Source organism: Pyrus communis, chromosome 6 (assembly GCF_041283825.1).
Source record: "Pyrus communis isolate YQ-2024b chromosome 6, ASM4128382v1, whole genome shotgun sequence".
Classification (NCBI taxonomy): Eukaryota; Viridiplantae; Streptophyta; class Magnoliopsida; order Rosales; family Rosaceae; genus Pyrus; species Pyrus communis.
In genome coordinates this window covers 19,136,561-19,159,065 of record NC_142570.1, presented here as the reverse complement: position 1 = coordinate 19,159,065, position 22,505 = coordinate 19,136,561, and the positions used below count along the sequence as shown (strand labels likewise).

The 22,505-nt window shown below is 37.3% G+C and overlaps 2 protein-coding genes across 7 annotated transcripts; one reads left to right on the top strand and one right to left on the bottom strand.

Annotated features, from left to right (window-relative positions):
• Positions 1-2,408: 2,408 nt before the first annotated feature.
• Positions 2,409-3,818, top strand: LOC137709707 (zinc finger protein ZAT4-like). The gene has a single exon (XM_068448688.2). It carries the CDS (start codon positions 2,540-2,542, stop codon positions 3,530-3,532), a length of 993 nt encoding a protein of 330 aa, XP_068304789.2. The 5' UTR covers positions 2,409-2,539; the 3' UTR covers positions 3,533-3,818.
• Positions 3,819-17,815: 13,997 nt separating this feature from the next.
• LOC137711526 (bifunctional adenosine 5'-phosphosulfate phosphorylase/adenylylsulfatase HINT4) lies at positions 17,816-20,547 on the bottom strand. Of its 6 annotated transcripts, none has more exons than XM_068450764.2 (7): positions 20,358-20,547; positions 20,126-20,172; positions 19,957-20,033; positions 19,737-19,803; positions 18,618-18,695; positions 18,422-18,510; positions 17,816-18,120 (listed from the first exon to the last, which is right to left on the bottom strand). In XM_068450764.2, exons 1-7 carry the CDS (start codon positions 20,439-20,441, stop codon positions 18,023-18,025), a joined length of 540 nt encoding a protein of 179 aa, XP_068306865.2. In that variant the 5' UTR covers positions 20,442-20,547; the 3' UTR covers positions 17,816-18,022. The 6 variants fall into 6 exon arrangements, with proteins under 6 accessions (XP_068306865.2, XP_068306869.2, XP_068306866.2 ...); XM_068450768.2 differs by having other exon boundaries at positions 17,816-18,116; positions 20,358-20,546; XM_068450765.2 differs by lacking the exon at positions 17,816-18,120 and adding an exon at positions 18,194-18,286.
• Between the last annotated feature and the right edge of the window lie 1,958 nt (positions 20,548-22,505).

Genomic DNA, 22,505 nt, shown 5'->3' with positions numbered 1-22,505 from the left:
CCTAGCAAGCGTGCCGGGATCATGTCACTGGTCCTCCTCAGCTCGAGCTGGTTCGTACTTAATTAAATTTAGATATGACTAGCCACCACCATTTTTGCTGTAAGTATCAGAATGTAATAAATATATACCAGTAAAAGTACGTATAGCTCCAATGGTGCCATCTAAAATTAATGACCACGGCTTTTGGAGTTTTAGAATAAGCGATTAAATGTGTTTATCTTTTTATTTGCTCTGAGGCGTTTAGTCTTCCCAACTCTAGGCTTGCTAGAATTTTTAGTATGCACAAAATATGATAGTAACAAAATACTAAAAATTTCCTCAAAACTTCTTGTTTAGTGCTAGTAAACATTAGAATTCTGGGTAAAAATGTATTTGTATCAAGACAAATACTATGTTCTTTTTGTGATGCCGTTCTCTTCCATACGGCGGGGCATTGGGCTCAAATCGGGCATTGAAAGCCTAAATCTGTAATGCTTGGTAACACATGATCCCTATCACTTGGCGCATACTGTTCTAACAAACCTAACTCTTTTTTTTTACTTTTATGCCTCTCAAATCTCACCCTTGTATTGTTAAAATGTGTGAGAAAAAATAAATCTAACATAAAATCAACGTTGATAGCATGCTAAGAAAGGTCACTTCTATTTTTAAGGGGATAAGTTTGCTCAATTTACAAGCTTGAATTACATGGGTTAAGCAAATGTATCAATGATAGAAAATCAAACTAAATCACAGATGGTCATGCTAGCTAGAGTAATGTTTTTATGTAATGTTTTCAATTGATTATTGTTGATATGAAAAATAAAAAATTGAAAAAAAAATTCTCTTTAAAGAATAAAGGAAAAAGAAAAGGGGGAATCATTAACAAATTAAAAAAAAAGGAAGTAGGAGAGGAACAAAGTTATGGGAAAAAAGGGAAATTTCAAGTCTTCAAGTTAAAGAAAACTTGGTATACCAAAAAAATTGAATTTTATTCAGATTAAGACATGCAATGTGGCTTCAACAAAGTTTGCAAATGACCAAAAATGATCGCCCATAAATTTTAAACTAACGCCATGTTACACAATCAATTTGGTCTTGAAACTAACAAATCCATAATGGCCTTGCAATGAATACAACACTCACACTGACTATACATATATAAACATACATAAAAAATTAAAGTAAAACCCTTTAAAAACATGGCATGGGAGGAGTTTAATTGCCTAATCCAGAAAGTGGTAAAAAGAAAAGTTTCCTACTGAAATGGGCAAGGATTGCATGTTACTTGTCCCCCTTTACCCATTCATGATCACACTTTATAAGTTTTTCGGCACACTAAAAAAAATTAATGAGTGTTGCAGTCCTAAATTAATTAGGAATATGATTATGTAAATCTCAATATGATTCTATAATATCTTTTAGATAGTTTTCTAGTTGTAATATATTACTTAAAAGGTAAAGATTTTCTGTTCCGTATTACTATAAATATATATTGTGATGCTAATGACTCAAATCTCTCCTCTCCCTCTCCTTATCGTTGTCCTTTCTCTCTACTTTTCCTCAGTAAAATAGGCATACAACACGTTATCAGCACGATGTCGTTGATGCGTTAAGAAACTAAAGGTTTTTGGAGGAGGTTCTTCTACAACTAGCATTCAAAGGCTTTTGTAGTTTCACCCTTATAAAACACAAAATTGAGTTCATAAGTCTTGATAGCATAAAAACATTCACCATAGTGCATGAACCCTCAATTTATTTATGCTTTATATATTGCCCTGTACTGCATGTATTGTTCAATACACACACACACGTAATAATCTATTTTGTTATTATTCGATATTGCTATGTTGAATTGTGTGAACAATAAACAACAAGAAAATATGAGCAAATTAGGTTTTTTTTCAAAACCCTAATTGCAAGCCGCCATAGCCTAGAGCTGCCGCCTGCAACAACGCTAGCCCCGAGCCTAGCTTGCAGCTCTAAAACGACATTGTTTTGGCTCAAGGCTCCCTGCTCGTGGCGTGGAAAAGTCAACGGTATTAAAGATAGAATTAAATCACTAAATCATATCTTTAATACATTCTCAATTGAAGATAAATTTCATCAAATCACAATCAATTAATCATGGATATTTCCATCATTATCCCAATATCCCATCTCCAAATAATCACCATAAAATCAATTGAAGATAAATTCTTACTACTATAAATAAAGACGATAAGATAAAAAATCATCACCATAGAATCGCTAAATTTTCTCTTCTCCCTCCCCTACCAACGGCCCCCATCCCTATTTTTCTTTAGTAAAATAGCCCTATAATTATCATCAATTCTTTTATTATTTTAAACTTCACAACTGTTTTTTCATATTTTCTTCTGTGTTTTTAAAAAAAATTGGTATATAATTTCTGGTTGTGCGTGTCTTTTGGTGAAGGTATGCTTGTCACCTACTCCTCTTAAGTTCTCAATCTCTCTCTAATGCCTACTAGTATTCTCCAAAAAGTAGAGAGAGGGCCTTAAATTCCGTTCTTAGCTCTGCTCTGCTGTGTACTGTGCCTATGGAGAGGCACAGATGCAAGCTCTGCTCTAGGGCTTTTGCTAATGGCAGAGCACTGGGTGGTCATATGAAGGCTCACTTGGCAACTTTTCCTCTTCCCCCTAAAACTTACCAAATCACTGAGTCCGACTCGTCTTCATCTTCCTCCTCCGGCGAGGAACCAGAAAAAGAAGAACAACATTTGCAAGAAGAACAAGAAGAGGAAAAGGGTTTGACTTATGGGCTGAGAGAGAACCCAAAGAGGAGTTTCCGGCTTGCGGATCCTGAGTTTTCTTTTGTTGATGCTGGGTCGGTGATTCAAGACAGAGAGAGTGAGACCGAGTCAAGAAACCCAACTCGGAGACGATCCAAGCGGAATCGAAGATCATTCGTTGTTGTTACAGATAATCTGCAGAGCCAGAATTTGGAGTTGAAGAAAAAACCCAAGTTGACAATTTCAACACCGCCGCGTTTGGCCGAGTCTCCTACTCTAGCGGCAGAGCTTGAGCCGGTGAGCTCGGTCTCCGATACTTCTCCGGAAGAAGATGTTGCTATGTGCCTTATGATGCTGTCAAGAGATGTGTGGATGATAAGATTACATGATCATCAGCAAGCAGATCAATCGGTTCAAGTTCAAGAACATAGTAGGCAAGTAGTGGAGGAGCTGGAGGGGGTCAAATCGAAGAAACTTCGAGGGAAGAATCGGTGTGAGAAATGCAACAAACTGTTTCGATCTTTTCAAGCAATGTGCGGCCACAAAAAGATTTGCTTTCGGAACGAGGAGGAAGCAATCAACAATGCAGGTGGTGAGAAGCTGTTTGAGTGCCCCTTTTGCTACAAAATATTTGGTTCCGGTCAAGCTCTTGGCGGTCACAAAAGATCTCACCTTTCGGGTTCTTCAAGATCAATGGTTGTATCAATGGCTGCAAAAACTGAAGTTAAAGAGGGTTTCATAGATCTCAACCTGCCTGCTCCGGAAGAAGATGATGAATTTAGCGTGCTATCGGATGCGTAAAAATGTAAAAAGTAACAGACTTCTCCATCAAAACTCGGATCCAAAGGTAAAAAAAATTCGATTATCCGAGCAACATTTAGATCAAATGGGTGAAGATTGAAACACTTTTTCGATATTTTTCACTCATATATCAATCGATTCGCTCTTTCTTTTCCGTATTGGGACCATTATTCATTTTTGTTTATGCAGTTTCAAGTTTCAACAACTGTTTGGTCGAGTTCCAACTGCAGTAACAACTTGTTATATGTATTGCTGTTGACTAGAATACAGAAAGTTGAATTGTTCATTTTTTTTATTTCTTTTATTATTATAGCAAAATTCAAGTAATGTTGGGTTTTACTTGCAATGTCAAGTGGTGTTCGTTTACTTGCCTTTTAACTCATTTAGTAATTAGGTACTACCCCACATTGCATTGAAGAAGAACGTAGTATAATGCGATACTTGTTGAGAAATTACAGAATCTCGTAAACAATCGAAACTATTATTCTAGTTGTTGTTGGGTTGTCAATGTGCTCTTCTGCTTCAGCTTGAGGTCCAGTTTTCCAGTAATTCTTGCAAATTGTCCTATCTCATAAAAATGGACTAGGATCCTATCCTCCTTGTGAGGAGTTTAGGGAATCAATTCATTTTAGTCGTTCATCGTATATCGTACGATCATCTTTCGTTAGTTATTGTTTGTGTTCAATTTTAAATAAAATAATTTAAAATAATTTTTGTAGTAGGATGGCTGATTAACAGCTAGGATGAACTGATCCCTACGATCATTTCACAAAGAGAATCCTATTCCTTTAAATATAGAGTAAATTGTAACAATGGTCCCTCAACTTTAATCAAATTAGAGCAAATGTCCTTCAACTAAAAATTCATTACCATTGATCCTTCAACTCATCAAAATGTGTAGCTATGGTCATTTTCATCAATTTTGTCAAAATTTTGACAAAATGAGTTATGTTGGAATGATCATTGCTACAATTAGGATTTCTTAACTCATCAAAATGTGTAGCTATGGTCATTTTCGTCAACTTCGTCAGAAATTTGTCAAAACGAGTTATGTTAGAATGATCATTGTTACAATTGGGTTAAAGTTGAGGGACCATTGCTCAAATTGGGTTAAAGTTAAGGGATCATTGCTCAAATTGGATTAAAGTTGAAGGAACATTTCTTCAGTTGGATTAAATTTGAGGGACCAATGATAATGAATTTTTAGTTGAAAGACCATAGCTGCATGTTTTGATGAGTTAAGAGATCAATAGTAATGGATTTTTAGTTAAATGACATTTACTTTAATTGAGTTAAAATTAAAAGAATATTACTACAATTTACTTTTAAAAATAAGATAAAATAAAATATAAAAAGTGTTCTATGATTGTTTTGTTTGTCCCATCTGCTCTCTCTCTTTCTCTCTCTCTCTCTCTCTCTCAACTGGTTGTTTTAGCTTGAAGCATAGGACTTTCATGATTTGGGAGGTCTGAACCAACAAACTGCAAACTGTTTTCCAGATGACATTTCTGATGTGGATATGTTTGATTGTGACTGGAGAAGATCCCAAAATCCCTTCAATTTTTTCAACTTAAAAATATCTGCCTTGAAATGAACGAAGTATCCGGGCAGAAGGAGTTGCCAGCCACCTGCTGCCGTGCTACTATTCTTATCGAAGAATCAGTCAGACCACTAGGACTTTTTAAACCCTCGTATCTTGGATGATTTTATAAGTTTTTCTAAATTCATATTAATTGCCAACTTATATTATATTAAGAAATTATTATTAGCACTTTAAAATTTTTATTTTGCACTTCAAATTTTTTATATTTAGAAAGAAAAATACACTTGTGAGGAATGTAGTTAGACATTTTTGGAGTATTAATAACAGTTCTTTTATATTATTATCTATAGTTTTCTTCATCCTTTAGTATTTGTAAGTAGGGGTGTAGGGTTGGGCACTTGGAATCGAAAACCAAAATCGAAACACGAATCCAATCGGATCGCATGGAACATTTGGTTTGCGGTTTTGAAACGATTTCGGTTTTGAAATCAAACTGCTGTAAGAAACGATTTTGTTTCGGTTTTGGCTTTTGAAAAGCTTACCAAAACCGAAACCGAACCGCACTGCAAATATTAATAAACATCTAATTAAATGTTCCTATTAGATGTCATGTTTTAATAATAAGTTGTTTGTTCGAGTCTATACATTTAGTATGGACTTTACCACACTAGAATATTGTCATTCATCACTTTCTTTCATAGTTGTGCATTGTTGCTAGTTTGCTGCAGATATAGTCCATATTTTGGATGAAAATAGATTATCAAAATATCCTCACTCAGTCAATGACTATGGACATGGGTTCATTAATTAATCTATCATATGGGAAATGAGACAGTTTTATGTGTAGATAAGTATTAGATTTAAACCCTTTTTTCTTTGAACCGAAACCGTTTGAAACTGCATCGAACCAAATAGTTTGTTTCATTTCGGTTTTGGCCTCAAAACCACACCGAACCAAATAAAAAAAAAATATTCAGTTTCGGTTCTAGTTTCACTAAAAATTTCACAAAACCAAACCTTGTCCATCCCTATTTGTAAGTGAAAAATTATAATTTCAAATTACATGGGACGACGACGTATTATATGTGTTAAGTTAGATAGCTAATTAGTGGTCTATGGGTGTGGTCTTGCTCAGTCCTCTCTTTTGTAAAATAGATTAGGGGTAATGCTATTCACACACACCTTTTTACCTCACACACACCTTTTTACTTCTCACACACCCTTGTTAATTGTGTGTGCATTGATCTTCTTCAATTTATTCGATCTGACGGCTAAAAATTAAAAAGGGTGTGTGAGAGATAACAATAAGTGTGGATAGAACCAACCTAGATTATATCTCTCCTTCTGCATAAGAATATCGGTTGTTTTAAAAATTCATAAAAAAAATTCCAATAAAAGATGTGTCAATGACAGTGACTCAATAATACAAGGGCATTTTATCAAACCACAGAAAAAGGGTATGTTTAGGTTGTTATCATAGGAGGTGGATTATCTGTCCTCCCATTTCCATACTTTTTCCATGCCCTTCTGTGATGTGTGGTTACGGTTAAGCCACGTTAACATTTTATATTAAATTTTTATAGAAATAATAAAATAAAAAGTAATAGAAATATAAAATGTTGACGTGATTTAATCGTGATCACACAAACATGAAGGTATAGAGAAAGTATGGAAATTGGAGGGTAGACAATCCACCTCCGTTATCATATGGGCCCGGGCCTCCCCCAGCGTGGGGTCTTTTTATGCATGTATCGATTTTTCATGCTTCATATGATCAACTTAAAGGTTGACTAAAACCGATCTACTCAAATTATGCTTGTGATATTAAAAAGCAGAGCAACCCCAGATCGACCATAATTGCGGACGCAATGGTAGGCCATGGGTTTTTAAAAAAAAAAAAAAAAACTTATATGACATGGGTACACCGTTATGATAGTATTTTGTGCCAATGAAACAAAAATATTTAAATTTTTTTCTACACATTCTTGTTTTATTGACACGGAATGCTACCATGACGGTATACTCATACCATATAAGTTGGTCTTCATCGGTAGGTCTTGAAATCAAACTAACCAAACCTGTTGATTTGAATCGTAGTGGTAAATTTGATTTTATTTTGATCAAGAAAAATGTCGAACGGTTCAAAATGAAACAGACTTTATAATTTGGTTCGATTTTGATTTTGAGCTTTTATGAAATGGCACAAACCAAATTGGACCGGCCACTCAAAGGCATATCTATTAAGGGACCAGATGGATCCGTGGACTTTACAGAAAACGAGAAAATGCTTGGAAGGATCTATGGGGACCCTATGACAGTTTGGTTTAAAACCTAATTTGGGTTAAAACCTAATAATGATCTCTGCATTTGATGAAATCTTGCTTGGTAGACGGCGGCAGGTGAAGCTAGACATGTCTCGGCAAGTTCAAAAGGCATTGGCATCAAGGCCTAGTAGATGTCATCATGCCCATCAAGTGCTTGATGAAACGCCTCACTAACAAAACTCAGTACAAATCACTTGAACTCAACAAATTTGCCCTCTGCTTGAGTTGCTTCATCTTAAAAAAGTTTTGAACTTTTATACTAGTATCAAATGAGGTATGAATTTTAGATTCGCCACTGCGACCGCTTATTTATTTATTTTTATATTATTTTATGTTACATGTCTAAGTGGCTAGTAACTAGATAAGTGTATTGGTTTTGAACTTTGAAGTTTGATGGCATGTTGAATTTCAAAATGATTTTATGTGATGGAAAATAATGAATATGTAGGAATTATTATTTATGTAATTTTTGAGGTAATTGGGGTAACAAAGTTGTAAGATGTAATCTTCTTAAAAAAAATTAAAAATTAAAAAAATTAAAAAAAAGTTGTAAAATGCAAAAGAGAAAAGAATGGTCGTAGCCCAAAACCCGTCCGCACTAAATTTTGGAGTACGATTCTTTTACCTCCTATTCTCATCCTTTTAGGATTCTTTTACCTCATATTCTTATCCCATTCTCTCCTATTTTCTCACAGTTTTCTCTATCTTTCTCTCTATAAAAAAAAATCAATACAAAATGTTGACGTGACTTAATCGTAACCATTTAAATAGAAGGAGGGAGAAGGGAGGAGAGATTAGGTGGGGAAAGAATTCTCCTCCCTAATTTTTTCAAAATTGGCTTGGTTTGGTTTGATTCTGTTTGCAGGGGATATTTGCTAAAATGGAATTGAATTAAACCGTTCGATTGTATATTGTATACTTATTTGATAACAATTATGCGATCAAATCGATCCTGTCCAAAATTGTGGGCACCTACAGTTGTTAGCTAATTTGGCAATGCTTCTTTTTTAAGACTGGCTGAAAAAGCACATGAAAATACTGACTGGAAAGTCACATAGCCAAGTACTTTTTAAACAAAAATGTTTATTAGTTTTTCCAATAGTTATGCACTTTATATCTATTAAAAAGTATTGTCAAGCAGAAAATGATTTTCACACAATATTTCAAATAAATAAAATAGAATAGAATAAAGAGGCATAAATATACAGTGATGTGCTAACCAAGGGAAAACGGAATGTGCATATCATTATTCTTGTCAAATAAACCGATTTTGATTAAGGGAAAGAGATTAGAGCTATAAAATAGTGGTTCAAATTATTCTTTTGTTAAAAGTATTGCAAAGAAATGGCAAAGACAAATAGAAAGAAATAAATAGTGGGAAATTGTAGAAAGATAAAGATAGAACACTGTTGGCAGCATTTGTCATGTGACGTGAGTTTAGGCGGGAGTATGATGCTCTTTTTTTCTATTCCTATTCCATTTTCTCTTATCTTCTAACAAATTGGTTTTTGTATTCTTTTAGTTATTAAAAAATTAACACAAAATATTAACGTACTTAACCATAACTTTTCAAATAAAAGAAGAAAAATATTGGGAGGAGAAAGAATATTAGGAGCCTTATTTTTGGCCGGTCTGTCTGACTCTGTTGATATTCTGCATTGGCTTTGACCAAAAGGCAAATCAAGCTTAGGAATTTGAAGCAGGATGCTGCCTTTTCTCTCCTTCCTTCTTTCCAATCACCCTCCCTTGCTTTAACATCCTTATTAATTACATTCAACGTTAAAACTCTGTTGCTTTCAAACCAGTAGGGCAACTAATTAAGCTTTTACTAATTATTCAATGCTAATTGTGGTCAATGATACAGAAACTCATGCTTAAATTAAAATGTTAACTTCACTTGTATATGTAAAGACTTTTCTTCTGTTTGTTTAAATAAGACCTCAAGCTCTTACCAAACTGAGTTGTGACTTGTGAGTTCCCATCTTATTTCAAGGCTTCATTAGAGTCACGTTTGATGCTTAGTATTAATGTCATATTCCGGCCCAGGGCGGATCACTTCCCGGGCCCGCTCCACCACCGTAGCACGATATTGTCCACTTTGGGCCCCGACCACGCCCTCACGATTTTATTTCTGGGAACTCACATGAGAACTTCCCAATGGGTCACCCATCCTGGGAATGCTCTCGCGCACTACTCGCTTAATTTCGGAGTTCCAACGGAACCCGAAGCCAGTGAGCTCCCAAAAGGCCTCGTGCTAGGTAGGGATGGGAATATACATTTAAGGATCACACCCCTGGATGATGTGGACCATTCCCTCATGGTTTTGTTTTTGGGAACTCACGAGCAACTTCCCAGTGGGTCATCCATCATGGGATTGCTCTCGTGCGTTACTCGCTTAACTTTAGAGTTCCGATGGAACTCGAAGCCAGTGAGCTCCTAAAAGGTCTCGTGCTAGGTAGGGATGGGAATATACATTTAAGGATCACACTCCTAGGCGATGTGGGATGTCACAATCCACCCCCCTTAGGGGCCCGACGTCCTCGTCGGCACACCACGACCAAGATTAGGCTCTGATACCAAATTGTCACATCATGGCCCGAGGCGGATCACTTCCTGGGCGCGTTCCACCACCGTAGCACGATATTGTCCGCTTTGGGCCCTGACCACGCCCTCACGGTTTTGTTTCTGGGAACTCACACGAGAACTTCCCAATGGGTCACCCATCATAGGAATGATCTCGCGTGCTACTCACTTAACTTCGGAGTTCCAACGGAACCCGAAACCAGTGAGCTCCCAAAAGGCCTCGTGCTAGGTAGGGATGAGAATATACATTTAAGGATCACACCCCTGGGTGATGTGGACCATTCCCTCAAGGTTTTGTTTTTGGGAACTCACGAGCAACTTCTCAGTGGGTCACCCATCATGGGATTGCTCTCGCGCGTTACTCACTTAACTTTGGAGTTCCGATGGAACTCGAAGCCAGTGAGCTCCCAAAAGGTCTCGTGCTAGGTAGGGATGGGAATATACATTTAAGGATCACACCCCTGGGCGATGTGGGATGTCACAATTAAATTGGATTAGATAACTCATTAGATTTAAAGTTTGTTAAATCTTTAAAGGAAAAATGGAGGCCAGTTTTTAAATTTTGTCCAAATTGAGGAGGGAAAATGAGAAACGATAAACACACATTTTTAGCTTCTCACACATTTTGTTAAATCATGTTAAAGTAAATAATAACGTAGAGTCGACCTCCATTCGTTTGTAAAAAATCATCTCATGTGGAAAATATGTATTAGTATCTCTTCTAATATACACAAAATGATAGGATATCAACACTTTATAAATGTTTTTGTTCTAATCTCCAAAAACGTAAATCCAAACTCTACATTTTTTTTTTGAAAAAAAGATATTATGGGGAAGTGTGCTAAGCCTCACAATAAGTTAGACATAATAATGTGGTTCAAATTCGCTTTTGGCGAAAATCAAACCTAATACCTCTGACTTATAAGTGAAGAGGAATACCACTAGACCATAGTATAAGTGGCTTTGTCTTGTTTTTCATTCGGCCACAGCCGCCCCACGTACTGTAAACTTATTTGGAATACTAGGGATAGATGGTCCTTCATTTGGAGGTATTGTACAAACAAGAAGTTATTGGAATAAGTCAATGTTTAAGAGAAAGGGAATGTAAATATTCTGTAATTATTAGTGTCTTGTTTAGGAAGGATAATATGTCCTTTATTTGTTTCCTTTTTGTAACAAGGATTGTATGCACTTATTTACACAGAATTATGGAATATACGAGATTAAGCCGTAAAATTCAATTTGGCATCAGAGCCAAGCTGTAACCATAATCTCATTGTGCTGCCGTGCTGCGTATGTCGCGAGGGAAGATAGGAAGACAAACTGGTTTTTTCATCGCATACCTGCAGCAAGAACAGTTTGTCGTGCAGTGTGCGTGTTTGCTGTGCAGTGTGCTTGTGTGTGTCGTGACCTATGGCAAGTGACAAAGGTGACATGGGGCTAAAGTTGGAGGGTGGACCACATGGCTTTTCCCACAATTCAGTCGTAAACCCAGTTGTTATTCAGAGTGATGCTTCGGTGGTACCTAGTACTATAAAACTTAATGGATCAAATTACCCTATTTGGTCCAAGGTATTGGAGATGCATATCGCTGGGCGTGGTAAGAAAGGGTTCGTGACAAGAAGCATCAAAGAACCCAAGGAAAACAATGCTAAGTATGAAGCTTGGGAGACCGGGAATGCCATTGTGAAAGGGTGGTTGATTAATTCCATGGAATGGGTTTTTTCATCCATCACCGTACTATTAGAGAAGTTTGGGAAAAAGTTTCTCGAACGTATTATGACGGGTCTGATATTTCTCAGATTTATGAGTTGAAAGTGAAGTCATTCAACCTTCGACAAGAAGGGAGGCCTATCGGTGTATACTATGCCGATCTCAAAGATGTTTGGAAAGAATTGGATCAGATGAGACCAATTAAGATGGAATGTGCGGGTGACTTGAAGACACTTCGATAGGAGATCCAACTAGATCGTGTGTATGCTTTCTTAGCAGGGCTTGATGATATATTTGATAAGGTGGGTAGTGATGTCTTGAGATCACAACCTTTACCATCTGTGGATGAAGTGTTCTCTATTGTGAGGCGGGAAGCACAACGCCATGCAACGATGATGGGTATTAATGACGTTGGGAATCAGGGAGAAGTCTCTTCCGTGGCTATGGTGTCCTGGCCACCTTCCAGTAGCTACACATTTAATCATTCATCATCAACAACTTCTCGGCCATTCACTCGGGAAAATAAGGATGACTTGAAATGTACCTTTTATAGGCAAACCCGTCATACAGAAGATACATGTTTTCATAAACATGGAGTACCTGACTGGTTTCCAAAATTGAAGAAAAAGTTGCGTGCCAAGGAACGAGGTGCTGGTGGCGCAAGAGGAGGCCGTGCATCCGTGGCCACTGCCCCCAAGGATGTCGTATCCCCCACTGGTGATCCGAGTAATAGTTTGCTGACTAGGACTACTCCTAGTGAAACCCCGTCTATTCCAGGTGGTATGGGGCATGCTTTTTTAGCCTTTTATATGGAACATCATACAGGTTGGATTCTAGACTCGGGTGCAACCAATCATATGACTTTTGATAAGAATTTATTTACTAGTATGACAATGAGTTCACGAAAATGTATTGCAACTGCCAATAGACAAACAACACTGGTTTTGGGGGCTGGCACAGTGCACCTCACATCGGCCATTCCTCTTCATCATTGCCTGCTTGTTCCTTTGTGGTCTCATAATTTGTTATCTATTCCTCAAGTTACTGAGCAATTAGATTGTGTTGTGCTTATGTATCCACTTTTTTGTTTACTTCAGGATATTCAGACCAAGGCGATAATTGGGTGTGGCATTAAGAAAGAGGGGTTATACTATGTGGATTATGTTGTTCCTGGCAAAGCTAATGCAATTCGAGCATCCCGTATCAATAATTTACAAGAAATTTGGTTATTGCATCGTCGGTTAGGACATGCTTCGTTTGGTTATTTAAGGCGTATGTTGCCTAGTTTATTTCATGCAATAAAAGAATCAGACTTACATTGTGAAGTATGTATTCTCACAAATAGTCATCGTGCTTCGTTTCCTTCTAGTATGAATAAAAGATTATTACCCTTTGATCTTGTGTACTCAGATGTTTGAGGTCCCTCCCCTGTTAGTACTTTGTCTGGCATTAAGTGGTTTGTTACCTTTATGGTTGATTGCACACGTATGACATGGATTTATGTGATGAAAAATAAAAGTGATGTAAGTATAGTGTTTCGATCCTTCTCCAAAATGGTTGCAACACAATATTCCTCTGTTATTAAGGTTCTCCGCTCTGATAATGGAGGTGAATATATTGGTTCCGAGTTTTCTAACTTTCTCCGGGATCAAGGAATCTTGCATGAAACTACTTATCCTTATACCCCATAACAAAATGGAGTTGCGGAGAGAAAAAACCGTCATATCTTGGAGACTGCTCGTGCCTTGTTTATTGGTGCATCCGTACCTAACCGGTTCTGGCATGATGTGGTCACTTATGCTATGTATGTCATTAACCGTATGCCATCCCGGGTGTTGGACTTTCGTACACCTCTCCAAGTGTTGACGGAGTTTGTTCCAGTCGTGTCCACCAATACCCTTACTCCCCGTGTCTTTGGGTGTGTAGATTATGTTCATATTCATAAGATTCATTGTAGTAAGTTGGATCCATGTGCCCACCGGTGTGTTTTCCTTGGTTTTGCTCCTCAACAAAAAGGGCATAAGTGCTACCATCCTGAAACAAGCCATATGTATGTGACCATGGATGTTACTTTTTTTAGAGTTTGAGTATTTCTATGTTTCGATTCCATCACCTTCTGATCACCAGGGGGAGAATATTATCGGTGATCTTGGGTGGTTGGAAATATGTGGCTTAAGGAAAGAGTGTACTGAAGAAGGGAGCTGTGAAAGCTCTCGGCATACTGCAGAAATGAGCCGTGAAGGCTCACGGCAAGAGCCTACCGAGCACTGGAGTTTTATTCAGCCACCTGAGCCTTCTCGGCAACAGCTTGCCGAATGTGATGAAGAAAGTCGGCATGAAGCTGCCGAGCCCCCGTCACGCCATTGCTTATCGAACCCGCAACCCCCCCTCTCTCGACTTCGATAGTGCCACCCAATATGTCTCCTCTGAATATCCCTGAGGTAAGTACTACTGGTACTCATGTAACTAATCCAGATAACATTGTGAGTACATATAAGTTGCCACTATGGCAAAATCATGGTGTTCCTCCTAACAAGTTTTCTTCTGAAGGAAAAGTGAAGTATCCAATTGCTAATTATGTGTCATGCTCGAACCTTGCCCCGGAACGCCAAGTCTGGGTAAGTAATAAAGAAGTAATCCAAGCACCAACCAGAGTTAAGGAGGCCTTGAAGGATCCTAAATGGGTTGCTGCAATGGATGAAGAAATGATGGCATTACATAAGAATGATACATGGGAGGTAACGAAGCTACCTAAAGGAAAGAAACCGGTTGGGTATAAATGGGTCTTTACAATTAAATACAAGGCAGACGGATCAGTAGACATGTATAAAGCAAGGTTAGTGGCAAAGGGTTATACTCAGACTTATGGTGTTGATTATCAAGAAACTTTTTCTCCAGTGGCGAAGATGAATACAGTACGTGTTCTAATCTCTTTAGCTGCAAATCTGAATTGGCCATTGAAACAATTTGATGTAAAAAATGATTTTCTACATGGGCATTTGGAAGAAGAGGTATATATGGATTTTCCTCCAGGGTTCAATACCAGAGGGAAAACCGAAGTATGTAGATTGTTAAGGTCACTTTATGGACTTAAGCAATCACCTCGTGCATGGTTTGGAAAATTCACTCAAGTGATGAGAAGAATTGGGTATTTTCAGAGTCGCTCTAATCATACATTATTTGTGAAACGAAGAAGTGGAAAAGTGACGGCCTTAATTATTTATGTGGATGACATGATAATAACGGGTGATGATACAGAAGAAATGATGAGGCTAGAGCGAAACCTGGCTGTCGAATTTGAGATGAAGAATTTGGGAGATTTGAAATATTTTCTTGGCGTGGAGGTTGCTCGGTCATCTAGAGGCATTTTCTTGTCTCAACATAAATATGTTCTGGATTTATTAAAAGAAACAGGGATGCTGGGATGTAAACCAGTGGACACTTCCATCGTGGAAAAACATTATTTGGGGATTTATCCAGATCAAGAACTGGTTGACAAAGGTAGGTATCAAAGACTGGTTAGGAGGTTGATATATTTATCTCACACTCGTCCGGATATTGCCTATGTTGTAAGTGTGGTGAGTCAATTCATGCACTCACCAAGCATGGATCATATGGCGGCAGTAACGAGAATCTTGGCTTATTTGAAGTCTGCACCTGGTAAAGGGATCTTGTACGCGTGTCATGGACATATGAGGATTGAGGGTTTTACTGATGCTAATTGGTCAGGTGATGTGACTGATAGAAGGTCTACATCTGGGTATTTTACATTTGTTGGAGGTAATTTGGTCACTTGGCGAAGCAAGAAACAAAATGTAGTATCAAGATCCTCTACTGAAGCCGAGTATAAGGGAATGGCACAGGGTGTGTGTGAGATTCTTTGGCTACAGAAGTTACTTTGGAGTCTCAGTTTTAAACAGACATAAGCAATGGAGTTGTATTGTGATAATAAGTCCGCTGGAGAAATAGCTGAGAATCCAGTACAGCATGACATGACTAAACATATGGAGGTTGACGAACATTTTATCAAAGAAAAGCTAGAGAAGAATATTGTGTCAATACCATTTATGAACTCAAAAAGAACAACTTGCAAACATTCTTACCCATGCCGTGTGTAGTAGGCGTTTTGATGATTCACTAGTCAAGTTGGGCATGAGTAATATCTATGCTCCAACTTGAGGGGGAGTATTGGAATAAGTCAATGTTTAAGAGAAAAGGAATGTAAATATTATGTAATTATTAGTGTCTTGTTTAGGAAGGATTATATGTCCTTTATTTATTTCCTTTTGTAACAAGGATTGTATGTACCTATTTACACAGAATTATGGAATATACGAGATTAAGCCGTAAAATTCAATTGAACTTACATGACGTAAGTATACCGGTAGTATTTCGTGCTAATAAAATAAAGATACGAGTAAGTTTTTGTTCACATATCTTTGTTTTATTGGCATATCATGCCATGTGTCTGTTTACCCGTGTAATGCAAGTTGTTCTTTATTGTAGGGCATAATTGCTTCCAACGAAATAAAAGATGAATCTGTGCTCCCCTAATCCTCCCAAAGAGTTGACTCTACACGGCCGAGTTTCTCCAGAGTGGTAGTCATGATGCTTAAGAGAAGTATACCAAGAAATAAAGAGGGCAACATGAAGAAGAATAAGAAGCTGTTTGAAGAAACTGGCATGGTGATGATCCGATATTTATTCCAATTGTGCTACAAAGCTAAAGGAATTGCTTCTTCGGAAATGGAAGCTCTAAACAGGCTCCAACATTTCAAAACATTCCAAACAAGTAAACAACTGTCTATCTTTTGAACTAGATAGAAGTTAGGTTACTAAGCGTTAAGTGATGACAGAGTAGTATTGAAGTGGGCTTCCACTCTCACATTATATATGGAGCTCTAAATCCCCACACCAACCCCTTTCAAAGAAGCAAACTTAGAGTTTAACTTGGATAAAATGGTCCATTTGAGGATACAATGCTCCATAAATGACATGCTAGTGAAAACCAATTTCATTATTTGTCCACATTATAACTTAATGTTAGTGACAACAGCACTTAACGTCAATGGCTCCATCACTTAACATTAGTGACTTAACAAATTTCCATTTTTCAAGATGTTATGTAATTATTTCAAAAGTTTTAAAATGTTATAAGGACCAATTTAAAAATACACCAGAAGGGTGAGTAGTAGTTATCCGTAATTTCCATTGAAATTAAAAGTAGTACAAGTCTTAAAAAATTTCAAATTGTGAAGAACACACATACTGTAAATCTCAAAAGAAAAGTGATTAGAAATTAACACGGAGGTTTTTAATCCATTCAATTAGTCTTGTTGTTTGAGAGGTTTTAGTTGCAAATTATTCTCTTAATTAATTACTTACAACTAAAACTGAAGACATTAAGGATAAGCAACGCCACAAGCAGATTGTTTTAACCTTCAGACCTCAATACAGATTAGTATAATGCCTTTTCAATTATTAATATTTAAGAAGGGTTGTAACTTGTACGTCTTAAGTTTCCCCTTATTACTTACAACTAATAAAATAAAGATACGAGTAAGTTTTTGTTCACATATCTTTGTTTTATTGGCATATCATGCCATGTGTCTGTTTACCCGTGTAATGCAAGTTGTTCTTTATTGTAGGGCATAATTGCTTCCAACGAAATAAAAGATGAATCTGTGCTCCCCTAATCCTCCCAAAGAGTTGACTCTACACGGCCGAGTTTCTCCAGAGTGGTAGTCATGATGCTTAAGAGAAGTATACCAAGAAATAAAGAGGGCAATAGGAAGAAGAATAAGAAGTTGTTTGAAGAAACTGGCATGGTGATGATCCGATATTTAGGAATTGCTTCTTTGGAAATGGAAGCTCTAAACTGGCTCCAACATTTCAAAAACATTCCAAACAAGTAAGTGTTAAGTGATGACATAGTAGTATTGAAGTTAGGTTACTAAGCGTTAAGTGATGACGTAGTAGTATTGAAGTGGGCTTCCACTCTCACATTATATATGGAGCTCTAAATCCCCACACCAACCCCTTTCAATGAAGCAAACTTAGAGTTTAACTTGGATAAATTGGTCCATTTGAGGATACAACGCTACATAAATGACATGCTAGTGAAAACCAATTTCGTTATTTGTCCACATCATAACTTAATGTTAGTGACAACATCACTTAACGTCAATGACTCCATCACTTAACATTAGTGACTTAACAAATTTCCATTTTTCAAGATGTTATGTAATTATTTCAAAAGTTTTAAAATGTTATAAGGACCAATTTAAAAATACACCAGAAGGGTGAGTAGTAGTTATGCCTGCATTGTTAGCTTATAAAACGCCCTGCCACGTTCAGCTTCACGAGCTTGTTTATCCCGCCCTCGCACTGACACAAGTAGAGATCGTATCGCTTCAAGGACCTACCTTAAAAACCCATAAACAAATGTGGTATGATGTCCGCTAAGGGAGATTACCAACTAAGTTCATACACCAGAAATTGCTGCTGCTGGATCTTTCTATATCTTAGTATTTCTTATGAGCATGTACAGTAATTTGTACACTGCACCAAAAAGCTGAAACAAAAGCATCACTGAAGAAATGCAGACTATAAGACTAAGAACAATCGACAATACATAATTCATCAGGCGTAATTTTACAGAAAGCCAATGTAGTCGTGTTCAAGTTTCAACTACTACTTACGACGCACATTAAACTTTTGAAATACCTGGTGGCAAAGGCTTGATCTTGCCCAGCAGCTTTTCAGCTTCAACAAATCCAATTGATCCCACAGACAAATACTTTATACACTTCCATCTGTTCAAGTATAAGTAAGCATGTCAGTTCAATGAACAAGCAGGATGTAATCATGTAAGAGAAATCCCCGAGGTACAAAACGACTGTGAAAACCCCAAATAGCTTGCCTGGGTGTGTAAGGTAGTGCGAAACAATGTAGATGAAGATGGTTAACGGAGTTCAATGGAGGCTGATGAAATCCAAATCTGTCAAAAGGGAAGTCTAAAATCATAATCAAAACTCTTTTATTATTGAAATAAAATCCTATTATTTTGACCCAATCATTTCCAGATAATGATGCGTGCATGCTTGTTCTAATTCAAGTTCAAATGTTGAACTATTGTATATTCATTTAAGGATTCACAAGCAATCCCACAAACTCATTTACAGAAAGACCCACTTCCAAGGTTCTAAAAGACACTTGGCGCTAGTCTGGCGGCGGACTGGGGCCTAGGCGAACTAGGCGGATTTAAGTAAATTTATTATATATCGTGTAAATAAGTGTCTGTTTATACTTTAAAAAATATTGGAATACATACATTGTAAAATAGAATGACATATTATCATGTATTAGAACATAATAAAAACATGGAACAAACATATAATGTGTGTTCATCTAATTATTCAACGTCTTTTATTAAAAAAATAAAATGTAAAATGAAAGTTATCTATTTTTTGTCTAAGTGAGTCGCGACCTAGACGGGTGCCTAGGCAGGAGTGGGCGCCTAAGTAGGTCTAGGCACCCTTTCTTAATTTCAAACGCCTAGGATTAATCAGGGCGGTGGTCAGCACCTAGCACCTAGGCGGCGCTAGGCGGGGATTTTTAGAACAAGGCCCACTTCCAAAGAAGCCATAAAGGGCCAAATTGGTCAGGGACACACCAAATTACATAATTAACTAACATTCACTTTCTTCACCAGATCATTTCTGCATTACGCAATCTGTTTGACTGACATGATATTAGAACAAAGGGGCATCAATTATCTCATAACATCATCGTTTAGATGCATATAAATACTTTAGAAAACGAATCGATTGTTCTGTTTTCTTTCAGCTCATTTCTGCATTAAGCAATTTGTTAGGCATGCCGAAAATGCGGTGTGTAACTAATTTGGAAAGCATACTGACGTGAAACAAATCTTAACACAAATTTACACGAAGTAGCTTCTCAAGATCAATCTATTTGTGCACGCAATTACAACCCCGAAAATAATACTATGAAAAAACTTGAATCGCAAAGGCAATACCTGTACTGATGGCATTGCGGTGCATCTCGTTGTATTAGCTTTTTCCCCACTTCTAACATGTGACTTACTGTATAACAACGAAAACAATGGAGAAAATAATCACGAAGCGTATCAACAACAAAAGTGGCTAAGAAATTAAGAAATAAGAAGAAAAGTCACACATTGGTTCAATCATATATGATTTTGATCCAAATATACCAACAGATTGAGATTAGATTACCCAAAGAGTAGTCTTCAGGTCTCCTCTGAAGATCCTTAACAGTTGGAATATGATCCACTGGAACAACCAAGTAATGCCTACACAGGATTAGATTGGAAAATGACTTAAAATTCAATTAAAATGGTAAAATTGATGAATAAAAATTGGAGAAATTACATTCTATCAGTACCTTACAGCAGCAGGGTTGATGTCTTGAAAAGCAAAGACCTTTTCATCCTGCAAGAAAACCCCAGTTGACCAATTACTGAATTACAGCAACAAGATCAACATATTACGGAAAGCAACGTTTGGTTGCTGAGAAAATCGGAAGGGGATAAAGCCCATATGGCAGCTCAACTTTCTGAGCAACCAAACCGAGTGGAAGGGAAAATGAAATGCGTAAATAGAGAGAGCAAGCAGACGGTGTGGAGGAGAGTGGTAGAGGTGGGCTTTCCAGCGATCTGGCAGAAGATGCAGGGTGAAGCTGCGGCTGCCGCTGCCGCCATCGGCGACTCTTAAGCCGCGAGCAGAGTTAATGGGAGTCGGACGAGTTCGGGGACCTTAGGCCATCTCTAGAGGGCTAGCAGATAGCTCGTTTTAGCCTTTATTTTAATAAATAGCATACGGTCATATTTGTTTTCATTTCTAACCGATGGCTAAAGAGTTAAATATAATTTATTATTTAAAAAATACAATTTAAATTCAAATTCAATGGTTAAGTGATATCAGCGAACGGTTGGATTTGAACCAAATTTTGTAAAATAGAATTTTAAAAAAATATGAACCAAATTTTGTAAAATAGAAGTTATAGGAAGTTATAATACTAATACAACAAGAAAATAAATTATTAGAGAAAAGAGAGAAAATTAAACATAACTTTTCTATTTCTATGCTTGTTCAAAATTTGTACAAAATTTGACTTGAGATCGACTAGCAAGGAAGGAACAGGTGATTCATTTCGTCCATTTAGCATAACAACATAGTACAGAGTCACAGATCTCTAGTTTCTGCAATCTGTACAAAAATGTAAATAAAAAAATAAAAAATAAAGACCCAAATTGGACTCGTGGACCCATAAGAACCAGCCCGTTTCAAATAGGCTGGGTTAGGTCCAGTTCTTATTTTTTTTATTACCTGACCCGGGCTGTCCCGTACGATTTTCAAACGGGTCTAGTCCGGTTTCTCTAATTTTGGGTGTGGCTCGACCCAACCCGTGCCCACCCCTACTAATACCCTTAATTACTAAAATCCTTCGCAAAATGAAAAGCATCATCTTTCTTTCTTTTCCGTTCTCGACCATCACAGCCCACCAAAATATTATTTTTAAATGAACATTGTTAGACCATACTCATATATCATCTTCAACCAAAGGGACCCTCAATAATTTGCTATTTTTAAGTTTATGCTTTAAATTTATGGCTAATTTAATTAAACTACCTTTGGATATTTCCAAATCTAGTCGTTGAATTTGAATCGATTATTGCAACTGAAAAGCTAGACCCCCAAAAAAAGGGCTAAGCCATCTCTAACCAAAATAGCTAAATATTGCCCCCCCCCCCCCGGTCTAGAATTATAGCCCGCCAAAATAGTATTTTTAAATGAACATTGTTAGGTCATACTCATATATCATCTTCAACCAAAGGGGCTAAACATAGCCCTCTCAATAATTTGCTATTTTTAAGCTTATACTTTAAATTTATGGCAAAAAAAGGGTTGAGAGGGGGGGGGGGGGGTTACACTTGGCTAGCCTAATGCCCCTTTGACCAAATAATGGCTTAGTAGGCTTCATAGAATTATCGCCCAACCTTCGATTGGAGATGAGTTTTTTGGAAAATCAGGTCATATTTTGCCTTTAGCGCTCTTTATTGGAGATGGCCTAAGAGGGGGTTACATTTGACCAGCCTGATGCCTTTTTGGCTAAATAATGGCCTAATGGGCTCCATAGACTTATAGCCTAACCATCAATTGGAGATGAGTTTTTTGGCAATCAGGTTATTTTTTAGTTTTTATACCTTTAGCCCTCTCCATTGGAAAATGCCTAAAAATGATACCCTATAATACTCTCGGACGCCATTTCTCCTTTTCATCCTTTTTTTTATGAATCCTGGGCACAAATCGAACATACACGAGTGTTTGCGTAAGGAAGGTACTGGAAATGAGAAGATGATAGAGACAAGGAGGTTGTTTACCTCTGTACATGTGTATTGGTTTAGTTTTGCAGGTGTGCAGCTTGGCTCTCTGATTTCTAAGCATATATTTGCTCCGACAGTGGTAAGGAATGGCGCATCTTGGTTTTGATTTTTGGGTTCTGCTATGGTTGCAGAGAAATGAGAGAGAGTCTCTCAAGTTTTACAGATATGAGATGCGTAAGTGAAAAGAGAGGAAGGAAGTCGAGGTGCAGCTCGGGTATGCTTTGGGAGAAAATGAGAAGTTCCTGGAGAAATGAAGGAGAGACTCTTCACGACTCTGGGCTCAAGCATTGTGATGCATGCATAAGTTCCTTCCAGGTCATGGGTTCGATATGCAAACCAGCTTTCTCAGGCTAAATTGATACGCTTGTAGCTTCCAAA